General features: G+C 41.3%; 4 protein-coding genes across 4 annotated transcripts in view; 1 reads left to right on the top strand and 3 right to left on the bottom strand.

Moving 5' to 3' along the window:
• Positions 1-881: 881 nt before the first annotated feature.
• dync2li1 (dynein, cytoplasmic 2, light intermediate chain 1) lies at positions 882-8,276 on the bottom strand. Its single transcript, XM_080450017.1, has 13 exons — positions 8,233-8,276; positions 7,990-8,113; positions 7,293-7,327; positions 6,588-6,657; positions 6,107-6,195; positions 5,509-5,707; positions 4,790-4,858; positions 4,514-4,591; positions 4,216-4,295; positions 3,589-3,659; positions 3,349-3,446; positions 2,538-2,630; positions 882-1,168 (listed from the first exon to the last, which is right to left on the bottom strand). Exons 1-13 carry the CDS (start codon positions 8,244-8,246, stop codon positions 1,106-1,108), a joined length of 1,083 nt encoding a protein of 360 aa, XP_080306143.1. The 5' UTR covers positions 8,247-8,276; the 3' UTR covers positions 882-1,105.
• A 901-nt stretch (positions 8,277-9,177) lies between these two features.
• lyrm7 (LYR motif containing 7) lies at positions 9,178-13,079 on the bottom strand. The gene is made up of 5 exons (XM_080448781.1): positions 13,019-13,079; positions 12,729-12,801; positions 12,532-12,602; positions 10,235-10,316; positions 9,178-10,140 (listed from the first exon to the last, which is right to left on the bottom strand). Exons 1-5 carry the CDS (start codon positions 13,034-13,036, stop codon positions 10,025-10,027), a joined length of 360 nt encoding a protein of 119 aa, XP_080304907.1. The 5' UTR covers positions 13,037-13,079; the 3' UTR covers positions 9,178-10,024.
• Positions 13,080-13,602: 523 nt separating this feature from the next.
• Positions 13,603-16,085, top strand: hint1 (histidine triad nucleotide binding protein 1). The gene is made up of 3 exons (XM_080450018.1): positions 13,603-13,753; positions 15,100-15,204; positions 15,768-16,085. The coding sequence occupies exons 1-3, from the start codon at positions 13,643-13,645 to the stop codon at positions 15,930-15,932; spliced, it is 381 nt and encodes a 126-aa protein (XP_080306144.1). The 5' UTR covers positions 13,603-13,642; the 3' UTR covers positions 15,933-16,085.
• A 133-nt stretch (positions 16,086-16,218) lies between these two features.
• cep170aa (centrosomal protein 170Aa) overlaps positions 16,219-26,519 on the bottom strand; it is an 83,702-nt gene continuing 73,401 nt past the window's right edge. Inside the window, 7 exon segments of the mRNA XM_080450016.1 lie at positions 16,219-19,611; positions 20,485-20,536; positions 21,007-21,100; positions 21,707-21,795; positions 22,818-22,985; positions 23,440-23,671; positions 24,634-24,922. Of these exon segments, the coding sequence (XP_080306142.1) occupies positions 19,283-19,611; positions 20,485-20,536; positions 21,007-21,100; positions 21,707-21,795; positions 22,818-22,985; positions 23,440-23,671; positions 24,634-24,922 (1,253 nt within the window). The 3' untranslated portion in view covers positions 16,219-19,282.

Genomic DNA, 26,519 nt, shown 5'->3' with positions numbered 1-26,519 from the left:
GGCCCCTGGCATAAAAGGGGTTCTGAGAGCAGCTTGAGCCATTCATTACTAAACTACAACATGAAGAGACCACCGCTGAAGAATTGATTGATTGATTATACTTGCATGTTGTTCTTATTAACGTTTTTCAGTTTTGGGCTCCATGATTGGTCAAGTTCAAGGATTCTGCTATCGACTTTCATGGTCTTTTATAGGAATACGTGAAGCCTGGCTTTACCATCCTGGCTCGACACAGCCTGGCTTGACAAGGTCTAGCTCGACAAAGTCGCTCCTTTTCAGCCTGGCTTGGCGTTCATGGAACGGAATAAACCAGGCTGTACGGATCAGACTTTGTCAAACCTGAATTTGACTTAAATCCAGGCTTATTTAATTCTCCTTTCGTGTAATAGGCCCCAGGGCTACCCCGGCACTCTGTCACAATACACACTAGACTTTCTGCTTCTCTACTCCTTCCTGCCTGTCCTTCTTCTGCTGGGCGTGTTCAGCTACACGATCAGAGACCACCTCACACGTCACTAAAACCATCAGGAAAGTCTTGTGGGTTTGCACTCAACCCTTACCTTTACAGGGCATAATTGAGATAACCATGAGATCAAGTGTATTGATAAACTAACTTCATTTCTGTAACTCATGGTTCATAATACAAAGCACTGTCATCTTAGTCCAAACGCCACAGTCTGGGAAATACTTTTTTTTAAAAGTGTAAACCCATACAACCATTCATGAATGTATGATATGATATGATATAGTATAATATCTGTATAGCTGCTTATGTTGTGATGTTTGAACCAGGATCTCTGCAGACAGGGCAAATGTTAAATTTGTATTTTTGTAGAGAACATTAAATGTCCATGTATATTAAAAAAAAAAAAATCTGTAGGTAGATTGTAAAACAATTTTAATCTACCAACAAATTGTTTGGTTTTGTTCAACAATATTTTGAATATCATTTTGTATACATTGTAAGAATGGCCAGCTATGGGATACAAAAAGCTCTGAAACAAAATGACAAAATAGTATAAATATAAAGTGTTTATGCAGCTACTATAAATCGGTACAATAGGATGTAGTGTAAATGTGAGCAATAATAAAGTACATTTGACTGTTAGCTCTCAAGTTCCAGTCCTTTCCATAACTTGGCTGCATCCCGCTTATACTGCTCCAGTTCCTGAGAGAGAGAGAGAGAGGCAAGAGAGGAGAGAGAAACCTTTAATATTAGACATGTAAAAATCAAGTCAAGTAGAAAACATTTGAGGTAAAAACAAAATTAGTGCTTTGAATCAGCGCAGATGATTCAAATTCAACGATAAAACTCAGTGGTTTTATATTAATTAATTTACTGAAATCTGACTTTTAAAGAACAGGTTAAAAGGGAAGACAATATGAGAGATAGTGAGGAATTGTTGAATCATTGTTACTTATATCTCAATATAGATTTTTGTTTTCATTTGATTAATTCAAATATATAATAAAGCATATCTAATGAATACATTGCCATGTCCAACATTGTCCAAACAAACGTTAATTTAGTTACATGACTAGGTCAGTGGCCCAAAACATCTTATTTATCAACACCAATAAAATGTATATTGGTCCAAGGTGTTGGCTGTATCTAAAGGAGGACATCATACTGTACTTGTCATCGTCATTCATTTCACTGATATTATGACATCCCTGTGGTTCCAAATAATTGAGGTACACCAGTGTTCTTATTTTCATTCTTGACTTTATGCTTTACAGTGCCATCCAATCCCCCAACTTCTTCCCAAAAACATTAACGGAAACTGTGGTCAAATGTGCAAAATGTTCTGTTCGCCATAACATTCTATTGGGAGGCAAGGGCAGCCAGGACAGGTAGAAGGAATACCAATTTGCAATCTATCTAGACACGTGTTTAGGTCTGTGCAAACCTTATTCTCTATATTAGAATTGGCATAAAGTAAACCTTTAGCCCTTCACTCCACGATACAGCATGAGTACTAGGTGAGAGTCAGAGACTGATAACATCAAGTGCGAGGAGTGCGTATGGTGGGAAAAGGTAACTGTGCCAGGAAGGCTTCCAGACACACACAGTAGATAGCCAGATACAGAAAGAGAGACCGCAAGAGAGATTTTGCCTCAAGGCCATGGCCATAAGTTATATTACCGCCCATTAAAAATCATCCCATAACCGGACCTTTACTACATGCAGGACAAAGGGTTACTATGGGTCAGTGCTCTCATTACAAGATGACATGCAGGGAAGACAACTTAGATAGACTTTTACTGATCCCACAGGGGAAAAGTGTGCTCAAGCCTAATCGACTCTTTGTCGGAATTCTGTGTTTAAAAAAAAATTAAGAGGCAATGTGAGGTCATTGGGCCATTAAAAACAAAGGAGAAAGGTAAAGTAACATCTTATTCCAATGAAATGCCAGTCTGTTTGTGACCCAATTAAACCCATAAGCAGTCATGCTGACTTTATCATAGTTTCCCTTTTAAAGTGCTGTTCATGCAACGTCCCTGCCAATGCAGCACAGTGACCTGTATTGATTTACCTGGTCTTTCTGTGCTCTCATGGCATCGATCTGTGGCTCTATGTACTGAGAGTCCTTGGCTGGATCCTTCAGCTCCCGGCGCTCACTGGTGCTCTGGACACGACAACAGAAACACAAGGACAATTGACCTGCTTTCATGAGCTATTCTGTTTGAGAATGTGCAATAGCGTGCGGTTCCCTCTTTATACACAGATATAGATTAGACATTGAAATAAATGTATAGGACGTGTGTTTGTTATGAAGCTGTGCTGGTTATGGTATCTATAGAAAGAAAAAAGAAAGGTCCTTACACACCAGGCGCAAGATGAATAAATGATCAGAAAATGTGTTTGAATATTTCACATCATTCACATATTCATTTGGTGATGCCTCATTCATGCAGGTTGACGTTTCTAATCGCGGTGAATAATCGACCTTGTTTAGAAGAAAAACGAAATATAATAATTCTGTGCGGATGTACTCACTGCACAAACATCAGTTAAAATGATTCTGAAATAAACGCTCCTGCAAGGACTTTAAGGGTCAGGGGGTCCCTTTAGCACAATGGTTGTGAGCATGGAAGTTGGACATCTTATGACCTTTACTTGAACATTTGAACTTTTATGTCTATGAGATGATCGTACATACATCTGCGCATATGTAACCACCTGGATTCAAATGTAGGTCTCGTTTCCACAGTGTGAAACCAAAAATCTACTGCTAAAGGGGAATCCCCCTTGGTCATGGGAGATATGAAGCTCCTCTGGGGCGTCAGGTGGGCTACTGCGCTGCACATGGACGGTCAAGGGGAGAGACCTTGAGTATGACTCACCTCCGGGGGGAAGACATGCTCATAGACCTTCTTCCAGAGGTCTAGAGGGTTTTTGGCGTGCAGAGATGTAATGTCCATATCGCTGCTAGGTGGGGAACCTGGTAGTAAAACAACACATCACCTTGAATTCATATACAGTAAGCATTTTCCCATTTCATGACACACCTTCACCTTGTATGTTTGAACACAACTACAGCAGCTGCCGTGCTAACTTTGGCCACAGGGAGACACTGTGCTCACCTATCTGACTGAGAGAGTCAGAACCAGCTGGTATGATGAGAGGCTTGCTGGCATCACATGACACAACCTTGCTGATAAAACAAACACACAGAAACACACCCAGCTCAGTATGGTTGCAAATGAAAACGTATAGATGAAATAAAAAATGACATTTAGCGAGGACATTTGGTCTTTTGGTGAGGAGAGGAACGTGTGAGGTCAACATGACATTGTGGCCCTCAACTTGGGGTCCATGTCCCCACGGGGTGGGTGAGACTGAGAGGGGTCAAAAGTCTACTCTATACACAGTCACATTTTACAAAGCATTTGATAGCTTTGCTTTTATCATGTTTTCTTTTCCTGTAAATTAAGTGAGAGCGATTTAGAGTTCATTAACTGTTGTTTTTACATAAAAAACTGGTGTCCCTATTTTCAGCATGTCATAGGTGACCAAAAAATGTAAACATTTTACTTGAACATCGTCTATTTTCGCTATTCGTCGAATGGGTTAAACACTTTAGCCCTATTTACTTCCAACCAAGTATATAGGGCTTAAGTGGTTAACCGAACAATATGTGGCCTACTCTGTTGTCCTATAGAGCCATTAGTGTAATCATTGGTGCAGTGGGTGAGTTATGGTCCTCATACCCTCTTTCAAGACCAAAGGCCAGGTGGGAGAAGAAGGTCTTGGTTTTAGACATCTGGCTCTCCGACTTGATGCTGGTGAACTAAAGAAAAGGTAAGAGGAGACGAGACGAGACGGTGAGATTAAAGAAGAAATCGGGATAATGAGAAAAGATGGCAGCTGTTCAAATGGATGGAGTCTACGTTGATAAGAGGAAGCTATTTGCATTGTCATAATTGACAGAAGAGGTGCTCACTGTTGGAGGTTTAATATGCAAATGAATAAACTAGTGTACACTGCGCATTGTAAGTGTGGACTTACTATGAGGGACGCTGCGTAGTAGTGGGCGAGAAAGCGTAAGGTCTTACTGACCACTTTCCTCTTCTCTGAGTCAAATTCCTGCAAACAAGATATTAAATGTGTGTGAACCCAGGGCCAAAAAGGGGAAAAGAATGTGAAGTAAGAACAAAATGACCACCATGTGAACATGTCATGTGATGATGAAGTGGTATTTCCCATCTCATGAAAACCAACTGAGTGAAAATGTATGTGCAATAAGTGAAGTCTAGAATGAGTGTAGAGTCCACATTAGCCCACCTGAAAGATGTCATATTTGCTGCCGACGATGAGCAGAGGAATGGGGAAGGGGTTGATCAGTTCTCTGTCCTGTGGATGGAGTCACAGTGCACTCAACATTCAAGCATGACATTCAGTGTCATCCTAGATCCTAGACTATCTTGAGTCATTCACCAGTCATACTGCTATGTCAGTTATTCCAAATACTTAGCTCATGAGTATTAAGGATTTGCCTTCATGATTCAGTGTCACTCTATTTCCCATGTAGAGAATATGGGAATGAACATATTGTTCAATGCTAATGTAGACACGCCATAATCTCATTTAAGAGGCACTAACTCGGCATTATCTTTTAAATCTCTTCTCAAAACCTGTTTTTATGAGGTTTTTATAATGCACTATTTATCCAGTTTTATCATTTTATTGGTTTATTAGGGGCTCAAACCCCCTACTAGTTTTCTTCTTCTTATTCAATTTCCTTACTTTCTTACTAATAAAATGTCCACCAATGATTGTCCACCAATGTCAGCCTAATGAGGGCGCTATAATAAAAGGTTAAAAAAATGAAAGTCAAGAACTAGATTATTTTTTCGCCCTGATGAAGACCTTCCGAGGTCGAAACATGTTGGCAGTTGCCTTTTAATAAATAAAGGCTGTTCCTCTTTTTTTTCACATGTCTTGATCCTGTTTGATCCGTGAGCACCATTTACACTTACACTTTTACCAGAAAAAACACTTACCGGATAGTCTTTAGGTAAGACACGTGCTGCTGGCTGGACAGAGGCCTCCTTCTTGCCTCCACCCTGGGCCTTTCTCGCTCGCTGCACCTGGGAGAAGGCCTTCTGAACCTGGGTTTGTGCCTCCTGCAGCAGCCTTTCAGTGGTGCCCCACAGGGCATTGGGTTTAGACAGGTCCAGGATTAGAATGACTGACAATGTCCTGGGAAAACACAGGAAAATTGACTTGTACTGTAGTAGGATAAACAGAAAGTGGTCACACACTCCCCTGGCAGGGATGTTGCCAGTGGTGGAAGAAGTACTTACATTTTGTACTTAAAGTAAAAGTAGTAAGTACCAATACCACAGTGTAGGAATACTCTGTTACATGTAAAAGTCAAGTATTCAAAATTAAAGTACAAAAGTATTCATATTAAAATACACTTAAGTACTAAAAGTATCCAAATGAATACAAATGCTTTGAAAATAGCAGATCTCAACGTGTCGCAAAGTGACGCACACCAACACACATCTGCACACACACACCACCACACATCATCACGGACTATCTCATCTTCTTTCTCTCTGGAATTGCATCACTCTGAATGTGCTTGTGGTCTACCTGATATTATTAGTTGAGATGGGGATCTGGACCAGGTCTGAAAGGGACGTGCCCCCTCCCAGCTCCCAAATGTGGGCTATATCTTTGGGCTGAAAGACAGGGATCACCTTGCTGTCAGCTTTACCAGACTGTTTTAAACAAAGTTGTGCTCATTCATGTGCAGTTGTGTTACATTTTCCACAGCAACGCTACGTGTTCTAAATGTTCTATAAACAAGAGACATAGAGAATGAATTAAGAATATAGACAGTGAATATTGAGAATGACCATGTGTTGTATTCTACTGAAGAAGGGGTGTCCAGCATAGTTCATTAATTATGTCGTGGCCACGAGATAATAGCCTGGTAAACCATCCGGGTCGTGTGAATATAGATGGGATATCTTGTCATAACTAGCTGAAACGCACCAGCTAGGTCACCTCTTCCATAGTATTCTATACATAGTTGAAGATCCATGTTTTTGAATCCTGCATCCTCACTCACAGTGTTGTGTCCTCTGGCCCGTCTGCCGAAAGTGTATTCCAGTGCTAGGGTCGGCTTGGGCGGTTCATCTCTGAATATAGAAAAAAAGGGTAAGGGAAGACACTGAGTGGTAGTATTTTTAGGTAGTACAATTTAGTCATTATGCTGATTAATTCCTCCCACTGCTTGCCACTGCTTTTGTACCATACTGGTTCACCTGCCAGTGAGGAACCCCCACTGGGAGGACTTATAGCCTTCGTCCTACTCTTCCCGCCCAATACTACCCGCTGGCAGGTGCTGCCCCAGCCTGTAGGAGTACGTGTAATCACAAAGATCACCCTCCCCACCCGGCTTCCCTCCCCCGACCACTGGTTCCCAAACTTTTTAGCTCGAGACTCAAAATAATCTTTGATCTCCCCAATGGTAAAAATGTCAGCACTTGCGCAGCCGAAGAGGAAAGTTACACAGTGCAGCTTTAAGTCATAAGTAATTTAAACGTTTATACATCAGATAGGGATGGATTAAGTTAGTCCAGATCATGGCTGCATATGTATGAAGGTTTCTGGTACTATGAAATACATCTTAAAACTAGTATTCCTAATTATCCAAGCAGAACAAGGTTTTGAGGGGGTATCAAGACAAGACAGGTGTCACAAGAAACAAGTGAGTTGAAAAGTCACAAACGATGAATTGAGGTAACAGTGACAGTCTCCTGCACACACTCACCTCTCGAGACATCTGAGGAGAATGGAAGTTTTACCCTGGAAAGGAGAAGAAAGTGTGCTTCCATTAGAAACAGGTCAATGTGACCGTGTGATGTGTGAAGTAGTGGTGGAAGAAGTACTGACATGTTTTACTGTTATGTAGAAATACTCTGTTACAAGTAAAAGTCTGGTGTTCAAAATTTACTTCAGTAAGAGTACAAAAGTATTGGCATCAAAATATACTTAAATACCAAAAGTAAAAGTACTCATTATGCACCCTTTTCATAAGTTCGTCATGTATAAAAAATCCTTTGAAAATAGCAGATCTACAAGCTCACAACGTTGTGAGCTTGTAGATCGGCTATTTTCAAATTGCAAATTACATTACAAGTACAGGGTTGAAGTGGTTAATGTATGTTTTGTAATAATATAAAAAATGTACAAAGTAACTAGTAACTGAGGGTTTCAAATAATTGTAGTGGAGTAAAAAGTACAATATTTGTCTTTCTGAGAGGTAGTGGGGTAGAAGTAAAATAATTGAAAATAAAAAAGTAAAAATACCTCAACATTTTACTTAAGTACAGTACATGTACTTAGTTACTTTACACCACTGCACTGGTGAGGTGATGTGTAGTATTGTATTGAGGCATGTGTGGTTGTTTGTTTACCACGTGTGTAATGTAATGTATGTCTGTGGTTGTTTACAGTCGTACCCGTACCCCAGCCTTACTCCCCAGGAGGAACACGGTCCTCTCACTGACAGCTTCTCCTCCATCCTCCTCCTTGGATCCAGTCTCTCTAGTCTGCACCTCCACAGCGGCCAGCTCCCACAACGTGTCTGTGCTGAAGAAGAAAAACACACTCCTTCTTGTCTATATATATTATATATAATAATATTTGTTTTAATATTCCGGTATCAAAAAATACTGCACATAATAATTGTGTACAAGTATGATTCTTACCTTAGTTTTGGCATTTCAGCTCATATCCTCTCATCAAAGCTACCAATGGTAAGAAAAACAAAATAAACGTTGCCAAAGCAACGCCGCCGCAGGCTGATGACGTACGTATATTAGTTGGTTCTTCCTTCATAGCGGACTGCGCCACCTTGTGGAGTGGAGTGTATCTACAATACAACAATTAATGAAATGTGGTCGACTATTGAATTTGTATAGATGAGATTGTTACAGTAATTTACAGGATTGTTGCAAATATTTAAAAACAAATCCCCAAAATTTTGGGGGAAGAAAAAGGATGAACTTCACAATGTGAACATTAGTTATTTTGGCAAAACTTTCTATGAAGCCCTTGTCTATAATACAATATAAGCATACAATGCATTATAATCTCCTTATAACCCTGATGCAAGGATACAGACTTAATTGGGAAGACTGGATTCCACTTTCCACTCCAAACACCCAATGACCACGTATAGTGACTTATCACACTATAATGCATCATAACCGTGACTATAATGTATTTACATTTATATATATATATATATATATATATATACACACACACACACACATATATTGTTATTACAACTATGAGAATTATATTGCACAATGATCCTGATCAAAATAATACCCACAAGGAAAACAAAAGGCTTATAAGCCATTATAAAATGCTGTAAGTTATGATTATCGTTAAAAAGTACCATTTAGGAATGCTTATAACTATAATTATAGTTTCTGTATAAGCAGATTATAATGCATTACAGACATAGGCTTCATACAAAGTGTTACCATTATTTTTAATTAAAAGTATTCTATACTGTACATAGAGAAGCAATGCAAAAACTGCCTGTAAATAATCCTTGTAGGGCACACTTTCAAATCCCCTTCCAGACTATCACTTTGTAAATGACCAAACTAAACAGAATAAAAACAAATACAAAATGCATATACATTGATGTCATTTAGATTTTATTAGTAATTCAAATGTGGTTTCAATGACACCATTGCTTATTCTAAAAAAAGAATAGTCTGCACACTGGTGAGGCTGAAAAAGCTCTGCTGTATTTTTGTTGCGTTGTCAACGTTTCGCTCTATTCAGATCTTCATCAGGACAAAATATATGTCCACCAGTGTGCAGACTCTATTCTTTTCTATGACACTTTTGCTTGTCTTCCACCTGGGCCACAGATGTGTGTGCACTACCTTCTTCAACCATTGCTTATTCTCACATACTATATAAATAATATAAAATTGTTCATAACTGATACTGGGACTCAGACATAGGAATAAGAATGATGTGAATTAGGACTCCTTATGGTGCTGGGCTTCCATGACCTTAAATACAAGGCAGTTTAAAATAACATTTGATGGGCACCGCTGGCCTAACAGTTAAGGTGCATACCACATAGGCTCTAATGCCTCGGGAGGGGTTTGACTCCCGAGCCCGACGACCTTTGCTGCATGTCAGTCCCTGTCTCTCTCTCCCTGTTTCCTGTCTCTCATACTGTGTGTGTACTATCAATAAAAGGCAGAGAAGCCCAAACAATAACATTAACATTTGATAATCGGAGAATACAACACAACAAATAAATCAGCAAGAAATACTGTAGCTATAAGCACACACAACATTTTCTTATGAGTGCATGCATAGTCAGATCATTACCACAGATAAATATACACATGACAATCTAACTATGACAGAAAATCATCAATAAGAGTAGCTTAGCTCTTACAGCTCCTTTTTTTTGTGCCTGGTGAGTTACTGTTACTTCAACTCATGAAATGAGAAGTAGTTTTAGGTGGATCCGTTACACTTTGATTGTACTGATGTTTTCTTCTTCTTCCAGCCCTCCCTGGGCTGGTCACAATACGGTACATTTTCTAGTAGAAGGCTTTCTCTGGGTCGAAGCACTGTAAGAGCACAAATATGTTATAGAGAAGAATTGTACAATATAGATACCATATCAAATGTGTGTATATAAGTCAGAAGAGGGAAAAAACCTACATATCTTATCTTCTGCTACATGCTCTGCTTGTATGACAGTCTCTCGAAGAACAAGGTCCACATCTGAGCCCATCTTGATCATCTGAAAGCAGCAGGAAGATGGGTTCTTAAAAATGCACTAAAGATGATACAGATTATTACTGTGAAAGGATTGTCAGCACTCTGAGTAATTTATGTTATTTTTATTTTTTTTGCACAGCAGCAGCAGTCTGTCTAGAGAAACGGACGTGTTTCGGCACGTCGGCCTTCCTCAGCGTTTCAAACATATACAGACTATTACTCTACCTAAATCAGTGGTTCTCAAACCTTTTAATTTCAAGGACCCACAGTTTGATGTGCATTAGGTCACGGACCCCCATGATGCTTTTCTTTTCTTTTGTAATCTCTGGGACCCAATTCTACCCTGTAAAATCCTCAGTGCTAATTTAACTCCGACAGTGTACAAGTGAAAAGGTGTCCATTTGGTTCCTAACCAAATGGACACTGGGGTCTGGGGTAGCCCTGAAACATGACTGTCATACCATGACAGTCATGGTGCCTGCCGAGTCCCCCTGGTCTAAAGTTGTGTTCGATTTTTTCACATTGCCATCTCTCACATAAACATAAACGTTCAGATTTCAAATATAAAGTGCTTACCACCGAGCCACGGATGTTACAAGGCGATGCGGACCGCGATGAGTACCCGTATCTCCCGTATTGTTCAATAAAAAGCATTTTAATCCCATCGCCGGCCATTTTCTCCAAATTGTCTCCGATACTTTCAACCATGCGACACTAATGGTTGGGAGGTGTATTGCACTCTGATACATTACAAAACAAAAATAAAACAAAAAAGAAAATGGCCGGCGATGGGATTAAAATGCTTTTTATTGAACAATACGGGAAATACGGGTACTCATCGCGGTCCGCATCGCCTTGTAACATCCGTGGCTCGGTGGTAAGCACTTTATATTTGAAATCTGAACCTTTATGTTTATGTGAGAGATGGCAATGTGAAAAAATCGAACACAACTTTAGACCAGGGGGACTCGGCACTAGCCTGGTAAACCCTCCCTCCGGAAATATCATTTCTATTTGATTCCAGGAGTGAGTCTGGCCTGATAGCCCATTGTGGGGGTTTCTAGTGGAATTACCAGCTAACCGAGCCTATCAGCGTCGTCGCACATCGTTCTGTGATTGACAGCGACAGTTGGCCAATCAGGTGGCGAGTTCGAGTGAGCCCAAAACACGAACGGCAGCCATCTTTTTCTGTCCGCTATAATCTCCGCGATTTTTTGACTTCAAAAAGCTCTCTAACTTCTATTTTGAGGCACGGAATTTACTTATAAGATATCGTTTGGATAGAATTTAGTTGTTTAACTTCATATATGTGGTCAATTAATCATGACAAAGCCTATTTAAAAATAAAAATTTAGAGAACCGGTAGGGGTGGGCAGTGACACCCATGTACCCGAATAAGGCAACCCATTTTGGGCTTGGCTGTCTCAAAAGTCCCGTTGACGTCACATTAGACTGGTGAACTGCTGATTGGCTGAAGGGGAAAAAATATCATTGGCTGAAGGGGTTGTCAGTCAACGGTATTACTTCCGCCCAACTCAGCCTGCAGCCAATATAGACCGCCGAAGTCTGACGTCATTTACACATCCTTTGTTTGTCTACCTGGTTCGCAGTTTTCCACCCCCGTTCTGAATCCCATAGACGTATTTAATATCGCGTCAAATAAGAACTGTGTTCCAAAAATAAACAAATGACCACGGCGGGTTGACTCTTATGGATATGAAGCATCAACTGACGGTGAGAAAACGCTAATGTTACTTCCGCCGAATTAGTTACATTTTCGCCAGAAACAGACTGTATCAAATATAAGTGACTGACTATCATAAACGATAAAGAACCTCCTCCCTGACAATAACGCCGACACGCGGTGTTTATTTTTGGACCACAATTCTTATATGAGACGATTCTAAGATGACCCAATGTTATTCTCCATAGAGAAATTACTTCCGCAAACCTGGGGATGAACGAGTCACGTCAGGACTTCGGTGCTCTATTGCAGAATGGGCTATCAGGCCAGACTCACTCCTGGAATCAAATAGAAATGAGATTTCCGGAGGGAGGGTTTACCAGGCTAACTCGGCACCATGACGCTTGTATACAAGCGTCATGTGAACCATGGCTAGGGTCTGGGGATACCCTGGAACCCCAGACCCCACTTTGAGAACCACTGACCTAGATATTGGCGCAAAAATATACTTATCCAGCAGACTACTTGCACTACAGCATAAATTATACTGTACCTTTCTGATGCTTTCTTCAGAAGTTTCAGTTTTGTTTGTCTTGAACCCCTCATTGACTTTGAACCTTGCAGCTTCATGAAGGTAAACACAAGTCAGATGTAGGAAAACAAGGCTGAAGTTACATAGATAGACAAAACTCACTGCCATGCAAATGACAACTGCAGCAGATACAGTATTTTCTGTCTGTCAGGACTTACCTTCCAGTGCTATAGGATCATCCTTGAACACAGCCATCCTGGTTCTGTGCAACGCTTTAAATACGCCCAACACCTATACGTTACACACACATCACTTCATTTAAACATCTTCATAGACGTCCAGCAGATGAGAAAGGTGTAGCAGTAAGCTGCTTCATACCATTTAATCAGGCAAATGGAAAATAAAGGAATCTACAATAACAGCAGCAATAATACAGCAGACAAGAGTGCAAATGAAAGTCCATCAGATCAGATATTAATTGATATGAAAGAACAACAACAAATCTCACCTTCAGACGAGTCCCCATGTTGACTTCTTATGCTCACTATCAATTTTCTTCCGGGTTCATGAACTTCATAGATAGGCGGTTGCCTGACAACCACCTAGCCAATCACAGCGCGAGCTGGCACCCCTCTGACATATGGGATGTAGACAGCGTTGCCGTGTCGGCTTATTATAAGCGACTTTAGGCTTGTTTTTCTGTTAAGTTGCTTGGAAATATTGGTAGTTGCGGGGCTTGTTTCTGAAGTGTACTTGCTTATTTGGGTTTGCTTCCAATTATTTTTTTATTATGGTTGAAACCGCAGTGGTTCTCAAATATTTTCATGTCAAGCACCCCCAAATTAATAGGCTATTGTCGGCGGACATTAATTTGGGGGTGCTTCACATGAAAATATTTTGTTCCGGGGACGCCTGTACCAAATTTGTGTTGTTAGAATGTTTCAAACATATTACACATTTTACATTTTTTTTCAATATTTTTTTTGAAAATAGCAGATCTACAAGCTCACTTGTAGATCTGCAATTTTTAGACCTGATCGTTTGTTTTTCTCGCCGAATCTGGCAACACTGGTGGTGCATGTGTGAGACTAGTGGAACAGTCCAATCTAGTCAGCACAGTCTCTGCTCCAACATGGCTGATGAAATCGCTAAAGCGCAGGTTGCTCAACCCGGTGGAGACACGATATTCGGCAAAATCATACGCAAGGAGATTCCTGCAAAGATATTCTACGAAGATGATCAGGTATGTACGCATGACACGAATACCACACTGCATGCACAAACACATATGTAAGGAAGTTAATGAGACATGCACCACCACCACTAGCCCTGAAACATTACTGTCATACCATGACAGTCATGGATGAACCTCAACCTGGTGTTTGCACGTTCTCCATTTACAACCCGTACATCTACATAAACGTTCAGATCTCAAATATAAAGTGCTTACCCCATGGCCACGGATGTTACAACTATGTACGGGCCCTCAGAATTACCCGTATCTTCCGTATTGTTGAATAAAAAGCATTTTAATCCGATCGGTGGCCATTTTCTCCGACTTTTCTTTCGACGCGACCCTATCAGTTGGGAGGTGTATTGCACTCTGATACATTATAACTCTCAGATTAAAATGCTTTTTTATTGAACAATACGGAAGATACGGGTACTTCTGAGGGCCCGGACAGAATTGTAACAGCCGTGGTCATGGGTTAAGCACTTTATATTTGAAATCTGAACGTTTATGTAGATGTACGGGCCAAAAAGGGAGAAAGTGCAAACGCCAGGTTGAAGTTCATCCATGACGGTCGTGACAGACGACCGTCGTGTGATCCATGGCTACAAGACAGACCACCACCCATGGCTCGCTGGCTGACGACGTTTATGTTAGTTAGCCTTTTAGCCCGAGCTCTGCACAGTTCCCCGAAAATAGCAGATCTACAAGCTCATAACGTGTCGCATTGCGACGCGTTATGAGCTTGTAGATTGGCTATTTTGGGCGAGCGAAACCGTCGTACGACGACGTATAAAAATCTGCCTCGCTGTCAGTGTCAGTCTGATCTGTACGAGCTTTATTGGACTGACTGCAGAATGCACAACTTTATCTTCCATTTCGAAATTTGGAAAATAATATTTCAAATAATATAACTGTTCAAATAACTGTTATATTTGTTTCAAAATGAATTAAACTTTTTTTTTTTTTTTTGCGGGTTCTGAAGTTATGCAAGTGTTTATTCACATTTAAATTCATCAGTGATATTACACTGATTGTACAGATGGTGGGGCTGCTTCACACATTTTATTTTAAAATTATTCACCAAAGCAGCCTGAAAATTGTACATAAACAGCTTTGGCTTATTGGCAAATGTGTGGCTATAATGGTATTGAAATACATGGCTAAAAAGCCCTCCAAAAACATTAAAAACAAGTGGTTTGTGATTCCTTGCCTTTGTTTGGTGATTAAGTCGTCTACTATTGCCATTATGTGGCAGTGGACACACAATGACGTTGCAAATAGATCCATGATTAAATCCAGTGCATCCTGCTTCCAGATTGTTCTGATAAAGACAGTTTGTCCTTTTTGTTTTTCAGTGTATAGCCTTCCATGATGTTTCCCCTCAAGCACCTACTCACTTCCTTGTTGTCCCACTAAAGCCTATCATCGGGCTGTCTAAAGCAGAAGATGGTGATGCTGCCGTAAGTATTGGGAGACCTCAAAGCGGCTTTGTGGGTATCAAAACGTTTACTCCTGTGTGCAGGTGTTCCTATGCTCCTACTTTGTTTTCATGCTTAAGTTCTGGCATCAGCACTTTCTGATTAGCTGGACTGAGGCTGGATAGACTTGGACAGTAGTTTTCAAAGTGGGGTAATCCAGTGGCGTTTAGGGCAGACGAGACCCCCAAAAAGGAAATTTCAACTCAATCGAAAATCGGCGATCGTTTTGGCCATTATCTCTGGAACGGAAGGTCCCATCTGCTCAGTTCAAAGCTTGTTGGATGCGTGACTTTGAGGACATTAAGCACGAGATGACACATTTTCGGGTTATTTGTTTTTTTTAGGGGAGGCGAGATCTTAGTTGGGCCTCTACAGTGGGTACGCCACTGCTCCAGGGGGTCCCCAGACTCCCCACACAACGTGTCGCAATGCATCGCTTGAGCTGTAGAGCGGCTATTTTCGACAAAGTATAAAATGGTTAACTTAACACTCTTTTTTAAATTTGCGTATCATTATCACTCAGTTCTTGTCTTTCTCACTTTCAGTTACTGGGTCACATGATGATCGTGGCAAAGAAGTGTGCTGAGCAGGTGGGGCTGACCAAAGGCTACAGGGTGGTAGTCAACGACGGGTCGGAAGGCGGCCAGTCGGTCTATCACATCCACATCCACGTCCTGGGTGGACGCCAGCTGGGCTGGCCCCCCGGCTAAAAATCCAGCCCTCACACCACCACCCTTATCCTTATATCAGCCATAATCATCTGGATCAACCACTGATGTTCCCAGTGTAACACAATTCTGTTAAGTTTTGCATGTAGTTTAAGTTACTGTACTGTATGTAGGAATTAAAAGGACTTCACTAAGTTTCCTGAGTGGCACTTTCAATTCTTTTGTGACAAATTGAATTCTTGATACAACGGGAATTGTAATGTGGTACACGTACTTTGTGATATACTAACTATCTGTAATAGTTTGAAATCCACTCCACAGACATAAATAAACATCAGAATGGCTCTTTATTAACAATAAGTAACAAATGTAGATAGTAAAACAAATATAAAATACATGAAACATTGAAGAAATATTAAACAAAATAAATAAAATGGTCTTTACAAAAAAGAAAAAGACAGAGAAAACGAGAAAATAAACACTGATAAGACAACGTGTAAACAGCTTAAAAAAATAAAACAAACATGTACCGAGCATTCGCCATCCCCTTTTCTTTTTCGATCAAATGTGACAAAAAGCAAGTGGCTTGAACTTGTTCTTTATATTGTATAAAGACTAGAATAGTTCCACAGAGACAAGGCAGTCGCTCTGGTATCAGACAATGTGACGTTTAGCGTTGTGCGTCCCACCACTGTACTGTGATGTGTGACTGCTTCTCCATGGCAAAGAAACCACCACAATCTGATGTGCAAAACAAGAGAAATAAAATTTTAGACAAGTTTTCTTCCTTTTTAAAAAAAATCAGTGCCATTCTGTAGTTAAACCTGGCACTTGGAGGCATCAAATATTGAACAATACGGTAAAAGAAGAAAGGAGGAAAGGATTCTGGTACCTAAATTCTCTATTGCCAAAGTCTAAGTATTAATACACTGTCTTTTAATCAATCTTATTCTAGGACACAGACAATAAGCTGAAGAGATGATTAGAAAATGGCTAGTCCCCCTAAAAGTTGCTAGAAAAAGCAGCAAATTCAATGGGGAAGTGCATGCCTGTGTCTGGATTATCTTACAGTACAGTACTTGTACGACCCCTCTTAGTGTAAAAGGGAAAAATGCATCGTCATTCATTGTTTAGAAGCCACATGATACGTAAAAGTGTTAAAACAGGTTTGTGGGTAGATCAGTCATTAGCTTGAGATCACGCATTGTCCTTTAAGACACATTAGAAGTTTGGACCTAGCAGTCCTTGTAACGTGTTTATATAGACATTAGCGAAACAAATTCTAGCAGCTTTCTCTAGTCCATAGTTTGTAAATAAAGGAACATAAAATGGCGATGAAATTATAAAAAACTATGGACTGTATAATATGACACTGCTGTAGTCTTTTGAGGAAGTCACAACAAAAGATTATACAAAGAGCTATATATTACAGTATCTGAATGCTATGAAGGGCCCCTGTAGAACAATGTTTCTGTCCTCTGCTAGTGCAAAAAAATTAAAATCACATCAGCCATGACAGAAAAGGGCAAACAAAAGCCAAATGTACATAAAAGTACATTTGTCATCATGCAAAATGCACTGATTTTCAGTGTACAGTACAAACACAATAAAAATAATAACAAAAAAAGCTTTTCACCATAGCTTGTCAACTGAATCTTTGATCTGCATAAATCAATCTGTTCTTCAAATACTGTAGATAACGAAAAACTATTAACAGCAAAAGATGAACTGATACCGTATGTCCAAAAATACAATTTCTTTACTTTTTATTTTGTGTGTGAGTGCATGTTGTGGGGTTCTCTGTATTTGAAAAAAAATAATGTTGGTATGCTACTGGGTGAGCTTGGTTTGCTAACAATTTTAATGGCATTTGAAAACGATTGTTGGGTCACTGGTAGTGGTTTGCCAACAGCAGCTTCTACTTAATGAATGGTGACTACCATTCTACATTAGTGAGATTAATACAAACATCAACTTCCTGACAGAAAGAGGAGCTAAAAGAAGGGGAGTACAGGATGAAAGGCAGGAGAAGAGGGAGGCACTATAGAAATCCATTTCAGTCTGCAAAAGGATTCTGTTAAGTCTTAAGGATGGGCCAGTGGACGGAGAGAAGTCACATATAATAATAAGAGTTCTGTGGTTGTATAGGAGTTTTGGAGATTAATAGTGCATCTGTTTATGAATTTGTTTGGCTTGATATAAACTTGGGCACTTCTTGAGATGGCAAAGAAACTATTCTCTCTATTGTAAATTAGTAAGGAAAACATCGCAGTGTACTGCACTGCATTTCAGCATAGTGTGTATATATAGCATCTGATATTGCAAGATTTATTGTACATTGAATTCTGTTGTCTACTGACAGGGAGTATAGTGTATATTGTATGTTTGTCTGGTATGTCGTTTGTCCTCTGTTTATTGCGTGTACGGGGGATCCGTCCGTTGATGCTGCACTTTAAGGCATGTCCTTTGTGAAGCTAAACCTAGTTTATTCTGTATAAAACAAGCTATACATGGCTCATGGCTCATAATACTCAATATATCGGCTCAAAGCTGTGAGACATTAATGAGCCGCTAGAAATGTAAGGAGGTATGAGAGCCAAGTGGCCCACAGCCTGTGATACATTCCAAATGATGTCCTTGAGCTAAACAATCTTACAGGGGTTGTATTAAGCCCAATTTATACTTCGTTGCGCGCCGGTGTCGTGCACCGAAAACAGCCCACGCGTCGCAGAGAGCTTGTAGATCTGCTATTTTCAGTGCATGACAAAACGTGCAACAATATATAAATTAAGCCTTACAGTTACACAGTATAAATGATGCTATATGGTCCAGACACATTAGAGAAGGCTTTGAGGAGGAAAGCTGGAGGGAGAGCAGAGATTGCGCAACCACAGGAAGTTGACCATTGATATACTACGGTAGCAGTTGGCCAGTATGCACATACAGTTTACGGTTACGCTACTCATGTAGTAGTATGACAGTGTCCATTCATTCACAGGGCTGTTTTGTCCATTCAGGGGGTGTATCCATGATCCATCGACTTAAGGTTTGTGGCCTCTTGGCTGCTACACTATACATGGGGTTTCTGTCCATTAGGGGCTATAATCGTGTGTCCATTCAGATCCGCATCGCCCCCAGTGTCCACAGGAGTTCGTCCATTCATTCAGACCTGGAGAACAGTTCACCACAGGTCAGGTCTGATAACACTTGCGCTCTCTAAATGAAGTCAGTATATTCATGATCTCATCCCCCCGAAAACACAGGAAAAGTGGTGGTTGTTGTGTCAAGTCTGTTTTCATATTTCTACCGTTGTCCCATGTTGATGTGAGCTCTGAATCCCAGGCTGGTGTTCATTCACTGTACAATTATCTCAGAGGATTATCTGTTCCGGCTCACTTCTGAGCGATGGCCTCCTCTCCGCTTGGTCGGATGCGGCTGAACGCCAGCCCCCCTCTGCCCGCTCCACCGATGCCCACATCCAGGTTGCGTGCCGTGTCCTCCGGCTTGGCGGAGGCGGCCTGTCCCCTGTTGGCGACGGTGGCCGTCGGACCCCCGGCGGGCCCCGGCAGGATCTCCGGGAGGGGACCGGGGACGGAGGCTTGGGATCCGGGGCTGGTTGGCTTGGGGACCTGGGGCTTGGTGGGTGTGGTGGGGCTGGTGGCCAGGCCCAGGGTGGTCAGGGCATCCAGGGTGCCATCTGGGTCCACCATCACGTTGATCACTGTGGAAGTAGGACAGCTCAAAGTAAGTGGAATGAAGCGGTGGTTCTCAAGCGACGTGACAAGTCCAGGTGTACCATGGGTATTTGTGTCAACCAAACGATATTACTGCAATACAGTATGTACAACTATACAACAAGTTATTATTAAGTTAGTCCCAATACAGCGGCAAATTCTATACCCCATTATAGAATATTTTTTACCCACAAAAAAGCAACGGATGCATGTATACTAGGCCTGTCCCCGACTAAGGATTTGTTTAGTCGAATCTAATTGGTGACTAATTGCCAATAGTCGACTGGCAGTCGACTAATGCAAAAAAAAAAAAAAAAAAAAAAAAAAAAAAAGCCGCTCTGAGGCGCTCCAACACAAACAATACCAATACAAAGACGAGGAATAAGAAGAATAAAGTGGAAGTTACGTGTGGTTGCAGGTTTAGACTTGGCCAAAAAACAATAAAAAAATCATTTTTGGCCCTTAAAAAATAAATAATAATAAATAAAAAATTCTCGACTAGATTCGACTAAGAGACACGCAGTCGACTCGGACCCCCCGCGACTAACCAGTCGACTATTCGACTTAGTCGAGGTCAGGCCTAATGTATACTGATATATATGCCTTTGATTATTGTCAGTTGTTAACTTACTCAAAGGTAAGTAAAATCTACAACTCACAACTTGCCCGTTGATATGGCTTGGACACAAAAAGTTGTTTGTGCTTATGGGTTTGTGGGGCTGTATGTGTGTGTGTGTGTGTTTGTTGTGCGTTTGATTGAGAGAATGTTGTCTGCAGGTGTATCATGTTTCATGCTCCTATGTATGTGCGTGCGTGCGTGTATACGTGCGCGTCGTGTATCCATGCCTCTTTTACAGTACCTTGAAGCTGTTTTTCTACTCTCTTTAACTCCAGCAGAATAGAGCCGATCTCCTGCAGAAAGGAGAAAAGGAAAGCAACAATGCCATCAGCTCTCAAAACCATTATCTCTTCATATCACTACGTTCCTCTCTGTGCTCTATTGTTCCAGTGTGTAAAGTACATTTACTCAAGTACATTTACTTAAGTACAACTGTGAGGTTCTTTTAATTCACTTAAGTATGTGTACTTTTTACTCCACTACCGTTATTTGACAGCTTTAGTAACTAGTGACTTTGCAAATTTAGATTATTATTACAAAACATACATTAACCACTTCGGCTATTCGAAAATAGCTGATCTACATGCTTGCGATGTGATGCTTTTACTATGGTACTGTAAGTACATTTTGAGGCCAATACTTTTGCACTTTTAAGCAAGTAAATTAAAAAAAAATATATTGTGGTATTGATACTTTTACTTAAGCAAAATATCTGAGTACTTCCACTGTATTGTTCAAATACCCATACAAGGGGTTGCCCTACCTTGTTGGTGGTTTTGAGGAGCGGTATGTCACTCTCAGATCTCAGTTTGTTCTCAATCTCGTCCCAGTTCCTTTCCTTGTCTTTGAACAATATCCTGGAGCGAAACAAATGACAGATAAAAATGACTTTGGTTACACAAACACACAATGTCATACTGCAGGTGCTTACATGCACCGTGCAAAATGCCCGTGGGAATGTTATTCAATTCTAATGCCATTCCATTAGAATGGCATGTTTTTGTATTCTTGATGTCAGTTGTGCATTTGCTATGTCTATTGTTGCTTGTAGCTAGGCTACATAATACTGAAACGACCCAAACTAAAAAGCTTATCTTATCTTAAATGTCCACTGTTTGATTAGCAAATGCTATCTAATATATTATGTATGTAGTTATTATAATGTTATATGTTTATTATATGTAATTATAATAAACATATTTCAAAACAAAAACAATACCATTATATTCCTCAACGATATTCAGTCGGCAAAGAAAGCTAGCAAATAGTCGACTTGTTTGAGTGGGAACCACGGATCCATGGATCACCACCACCGGACATTTTCTCTTTTCATAAGTCTAACAAAGCACGTCATGATAGAAGAAAAGTAGTTCCTGCCTTGTTGTGTCAGGCGCCTTTTGTAATTCCTTTTGGACGATACTGAATGACTGAGTGGGCCTTTAAAGCTTTAGATGTGCATTTACCTGATTTTTCCTGCTGTCTTGTCAACAGACTGTCTGATCTTGGAGGACAGCTGAGACACTGAGGTAAGCAGGAGACTGTCCAACACCGCCTGAATGGACAGAGGACAACAACTACCATCAAACACTGAAAGGAACACTGAATTTCCTCCATCAGATACCCATCATTTGAAAAAGAGCAACTCAAAATATATTTTAATTGAGCTTAGCTTAAGTTCAATCAGGAAGAATACCTTGCAATGACATCTCACTATCCAATCAGTTTAAACACTGGAGATGACTCCAACCTATTGATCCTTGTCATTACATATTATCCAATTCATCAGTTTAATCTAGCAATGAACACCTTGAAACTGACTTACATTTTGCTATATTTAAATTAAGGCATTGTTGTATTATTTTTGCAACACAAGAGTGCTGACTTTCCCTTAAGTCTTGAAGAATAATGTACTTAAAATATATTGTGTGCTCAATGTATATATTCAATATAGTATGCATCAAAGGACCCAGATTAACATGATACATTAACCTGTAGTAGGCTCGATTAAATTAGATAAACTCCATTGTTTTAGTGGGAAATCTGTTTTGCACATGCAGCCAGCTATATAAAGTGAGAGTAAAAGTGTTTGTAGTGAAATTGGTTTTGAGAGGTGAGACAAGAAGTGAGTTGACTGTCTACTTGTAAACAGGAGTGAATAGATAGAACACTTCTAATAGCTCTAATATCCCAACCATATTTTAGAGTGTTTCCAAGATGGGGTATGTGTACCCCGTGGGGTATGCAGAGGTACTACAGGGGGCACGTGATTTGCCGTTATCGGCTCAGGAGAACTAATTGCAACTCTTTCATTCCATTTCATATTTGTAATTATATTCTTCAAAAGGCGGTTGCAAAATGTACTTGGATTAGGAAAACAATGAAAGGGGTTACAGAGCCAAAAACGTTTGAGAACCACTGATTCAGAGAATCAAACCCACTGATGGCAGGGCTACACTTCCTTGTTATTCCTCTGGTACAGTATGTCACCAGATTATCTCTCCCTCATCATATCTGTTTCTCCTGTGTTCTATTTCTCCGCTCTCTCTTCACCTCCTCCTCCTCCTCTCCTCTCACCTCCTCTCGGTTCCAGGTGCGTCTCCTCAGAGCTCGGGGCTCCAGGCTGTCAGGAGCGCGGGGGCGGAGCTCCACCGGCCGCCCGTTGATCTCAGGTGCCTTATTGGTTGAGATCACGGGCGGGATCTTCCTGTAGTTGAGGCTCTCGTCAAACACCCGATCCACGAGCTGGGAGGGAGAGCAAAATAGACGCAGAGAGAAAACAAAGAGACACAGAGAAAGAGATGGGAAGTGTGGGGACAAGAGAGCAAGACACAAGGGTAGAGAGGAGAGGAGGTTAGGAAACAAACCAGTTGTACTTACTAGATGAAAATGTGAGATAAATGAGAAAATTAAAAGCTTTGAGGGTAAGCTAAGCAGTTATAAAGCTTCATGAGGGTTGCCAGTCAATACTTCTCCCATTGTAATAAAAGAAAAGCATTGATGCTCCTCTTCCTCTCATGGCGAAGAAAGAAAGAGGGATGAAAAATCCAAAAGCAGCAGTGTTAGCCATCAAAAAGGAGTCAGAGTTAGCCATCTTTAATTCAGCGCAACAGAAGCAGGGTGTCTGTCAAGAGGAGCGATGTGCGCATGCGTGGAGGAATGCCAATATGGATAGAAGAAGAAGGAGAAGAAGGGGCACCTTTCTCATGCCTTCCTGTATGTCCGGCTGCGCAGGGCGTGCAGGGCCTACCTCTTCTCGGGTGTCGATGGCCGATCCGGGCGTGGTGGCCGCGGTGCTAGCCGTGGTGCTGGGCGCCGTGCCAGATGAGCTCACCGAGTCGATCTCCCCAGCCACATCGTGGATCTCCCGCGCCAGGATGGCCAGGTCCTTCGCCAGATCCTGGCTGATCCTGCGCACACAGGGGAATAACCTGTTAACCATCAGACATTGGTTAACAGTGCATTTACATAGTGCATAGAGGCTATTGACTGTATGGTTTACATGCAGACAAACAAAGTAATCTTACAAAAATCTGACGCGTGGTAAACAATACCAGTAATCTAGTAGCCAAAGAAGTATACGGTATGACTATTACTCAGGGAGTCACTCAAGTTAAGATTACGATACAGACTAGAAGGTATTGTTTTAGCCATAGCTGTTTTGTTTAATGCATGTCACAGAGAGTACATTCAAGCTGTTTCCAGCACTGCCTTAAAAATTCAAGCTGTTTCGGACATTATTATTAACACTGGTACAGTAGCACTGACTGGGTGCTCCAGTCACTAATACAGGCATGACAAACCTTTGGTTATAATAATTATCTTTTGTTATCCACTTAAGCCCTATTTTATACTTTCAAACCTTCTCGACAATAGCGAAATACTAGATGGTTATGTAATGACATATGAAATTCTAACAATATGTAGGAGGACGCTACAATACAAATCACATCCAATAAAAATAAAATAAAAAGTCAGTCAGATCAATCAGTCCCACCAGGATTTCGCAGTGATTGTTGCGATTATTGCTGCCCGAAAGGCAAATCTTGCAGCACTTTTGACCACTTTATCCCATTAAAGGCCTTTGCACACAGGGTGCGATTAGTCAATCAGTTTTTACCGCATGCGAAAAGACGCACAAATCGAACTGGGTTCGATTGGAACCCAGTTCCGCATCGCATCCCCATGCCGCATCACATCGCCGCGCGGTGTTTTCTGAAAAACGTATGATGCTATATGTATAGTTAAAATCTAAAATGACACGAATGGGTTAAACTGAAATATTGTGTGGATCGGGCCAAATTGCATAAACTAATAAGTCATATTTATTGTGGGGATTGTTGACCACAAAATCCTGGAGGCACCGATCATAGACATCGGTGTAAATGGATACCTGGCGATCTCCTCGCTGTGTGCCGTCCAGTCTCTCATGTACTCGTCCTGCTCCCTCATGCGGTACTTCATCACCACTCCTCCCGGGCCCGTCACCGCGCCGGGGGCCGCCGCGCCCCCCTGGCCTCCTCCGCTGCTGCCCGTCCTCGAGCCGCGGTGCAGGACCGGGTGATGGGGACGCAGGTGGGGGCGCCCTCCGTGTTTCGGGGTGTTGCGGTTGGAGCCGAATTCCTCTTCCGAGGTGGAGCCGTACTCGGGAGGCAGCCGTCTCCACCTGCTGCTGCTGGAGACTGGAGGGAGGAAAGGAAGACTGTGTTTATTGGTTAGTCCAGCGGTTCTCAAACTTTCTCATGTCAAGGACCCCCAAATTGACACTTATTAGCTTGCAGACCCCCATTTGAAAAGATATACCAGGGACCCCCATAAGAGAAGATTTTTTACAGCTCTAGCAGTGATTCTCAACCATTTTTATTTCAAGGACCCCCAGTTTGACATGCATTAGGCTACGGACCCCCAATTAATGGTATTTCTTTGTAAAATCAATGTTAATTTAAGAGTGAGAGTGTACAAATGGAACCAAATGGATCCGTTAGGGTCCATTTGGTTCCACTTGTGCGCTCTCTGAGTTACAGACCCATAAGGCTCTATTTGGTTCCTAACTATCCATCATTTAGCTGGGGACCCCCCAGGAACCCCCTCAAGGACCCCTGGGGGTCCCTGGACCCCACTTTGAGAACCACTGGGTTAGTCCACGTCTGGTTGCTTTATTCCAGGGTCTGTGTTTATGAGTTTATGACAGAGGGTCTTGTCCCTGGTCTGATGGGTCTGAAAGGATTCAAATATAGAAATGGAGTCCAAGGCGAAGCACACACGTCCAAAGAATGTATTTATTATACACGGGTGCTGGACAACAGGACTTAAAAATGAAAACGAAGGGAAGTCCGCACACTGCAACGAAGCCCCCAGGATACACACTGTAACTTTAATGAGGACAAGGTTTCAACCCAACATGGGTCTTCATCAGGTCTGACCTGATGTTAATATCATTGCAAACTGGGAGCTTCAATGCAGTGATGTGGACTTCCATTTTTCTTTTCAGGATTCAAATGTACACCTAATGAAAATGCTGCTGTATGAAGCAACAGACTGGAGAGTCGTTAACTTTTGTTTTTGTGGTTTGACGTTATTGCATTGTTAATTGTATACTGTGCAAGACAAGCCTGCTAAAGGCAAAGTCACAGATATTGTATGTACAACAGAATGATTTGATGAAAGCAACTATTCAAATATTCTTTCTGTCATGCTTGCTATTCCTGAAGGGAGGAATGCTGGGGGCGCTGAATGGACCATATTCACATGACAGGCATTTTGTCATTCTACTGTACAGTATGAAGTTCTTACTTCATACTCAGGGCTGGGAAACCCCACCCCATCAGGGTGAGGTTTCCCATTGGCATTATGGCCATCAGTGGGCAAGGCTGGTGATGCAAAACTATTGAAAAAACTTTACAGCTTGTTAGGTTGTATTTTTCTTCATGCACAGCTGCAAGAATATTTAGTGAAAAAATTGAACGTAAAAGAAATGGCAACATAAAACCTTGCTGGTTAATAAACCCACCACCTGAAAGCACCCCACCTAGGGCAGCCCACAGAAGCGTCCCAGAAGAGAAGGGTGCGGAAAGCCTTGAATGGAGCCAGGACATGTTAATCTACAGGGTTTCACAATGGTCACAGTGACTGCGTTACTGTAGCCCACAGACACCGTGATGAGACAACGTCATGCTCTCTCACTCTCCACTTAAATTTCAGAAGGGGAAATGGGATGTAAAAATGACCAACACTCTGTGGCACTAATAGATATCTCCACAAGGAGGAGCATCGTTCCAG

This window comes from Gymnoscopelus braueri (genome assembly GCF_963280865.1).
Source record: "Gymnoscopelus braueri genome assembly, chromosome: 14".
NCBI classification, from domain to species: domain Eukaryota; kingdom Metazoa; phylum Chordata; class Actinopteri; order Myctophiformes; family Myctophidae; genus Gymnoscopelus; species Gymnoscopelus braueri.
This window is presented reverse-complemented; position numbering and strand designations above follow the sequence as displayed.

Bases quoted from the DNA above. Each gene is read 5' to 3' on its own strand.
- dync2li1 (XM_080450017.1), bottom strand. The intron at 6,196-6,587 runs GTGAGTGAGGAT...CCTGTCTTTCAG, and splicing joins GGGCCAGAGGACACAACACT to CCCAAAGATATAGCCCACAT. The intron at 3,447-3,588 runs GTGAGCACAGTG...TTTTACTACCAG, and splicing joins TGACTCTCTCAGTCAGATAG to GTTCCCCACCTAGCAGCGAT.
- lyrm7 (XM_080448781.1), bottom strand. The intron at 12,603-12,728 runs GTAAGTCCTGAC...ACCTTCATGAAG, and splicing joins TGATCCTATAGCACTGGAAG to CTGCAAGGTTCAAAGTCAAT. The intron at 10,141-10,234 runs GTAGGTTTTTTC...GTGCTCTTACAG, and splicing joins TGTAGCAGAAGATAAGATAT to TGCTTCGACCCAGAGAAAGC.
- hint1 (XM_080450018.1), top strand. From the start codon at position 13,643: ATGGCTGATGAAATCGCTAAAGCGCAGGTTGCTCAACCCGGTGGAGAC. The intron at 13,754-15,099 runs GTATGTACGCAT...TTTGTTTTTCAG, and splicing joins TATTCTACGAAGATGATCAG to TGTATAGCCTTCCATGATGT. The intron at 15,205-15,767 runs GTAAGTATTGGG...TCTCACTTTCAG, and splicing joins CAGAAGATGGTGATGCTGCC to TTACTGGGTCACATGATGAT.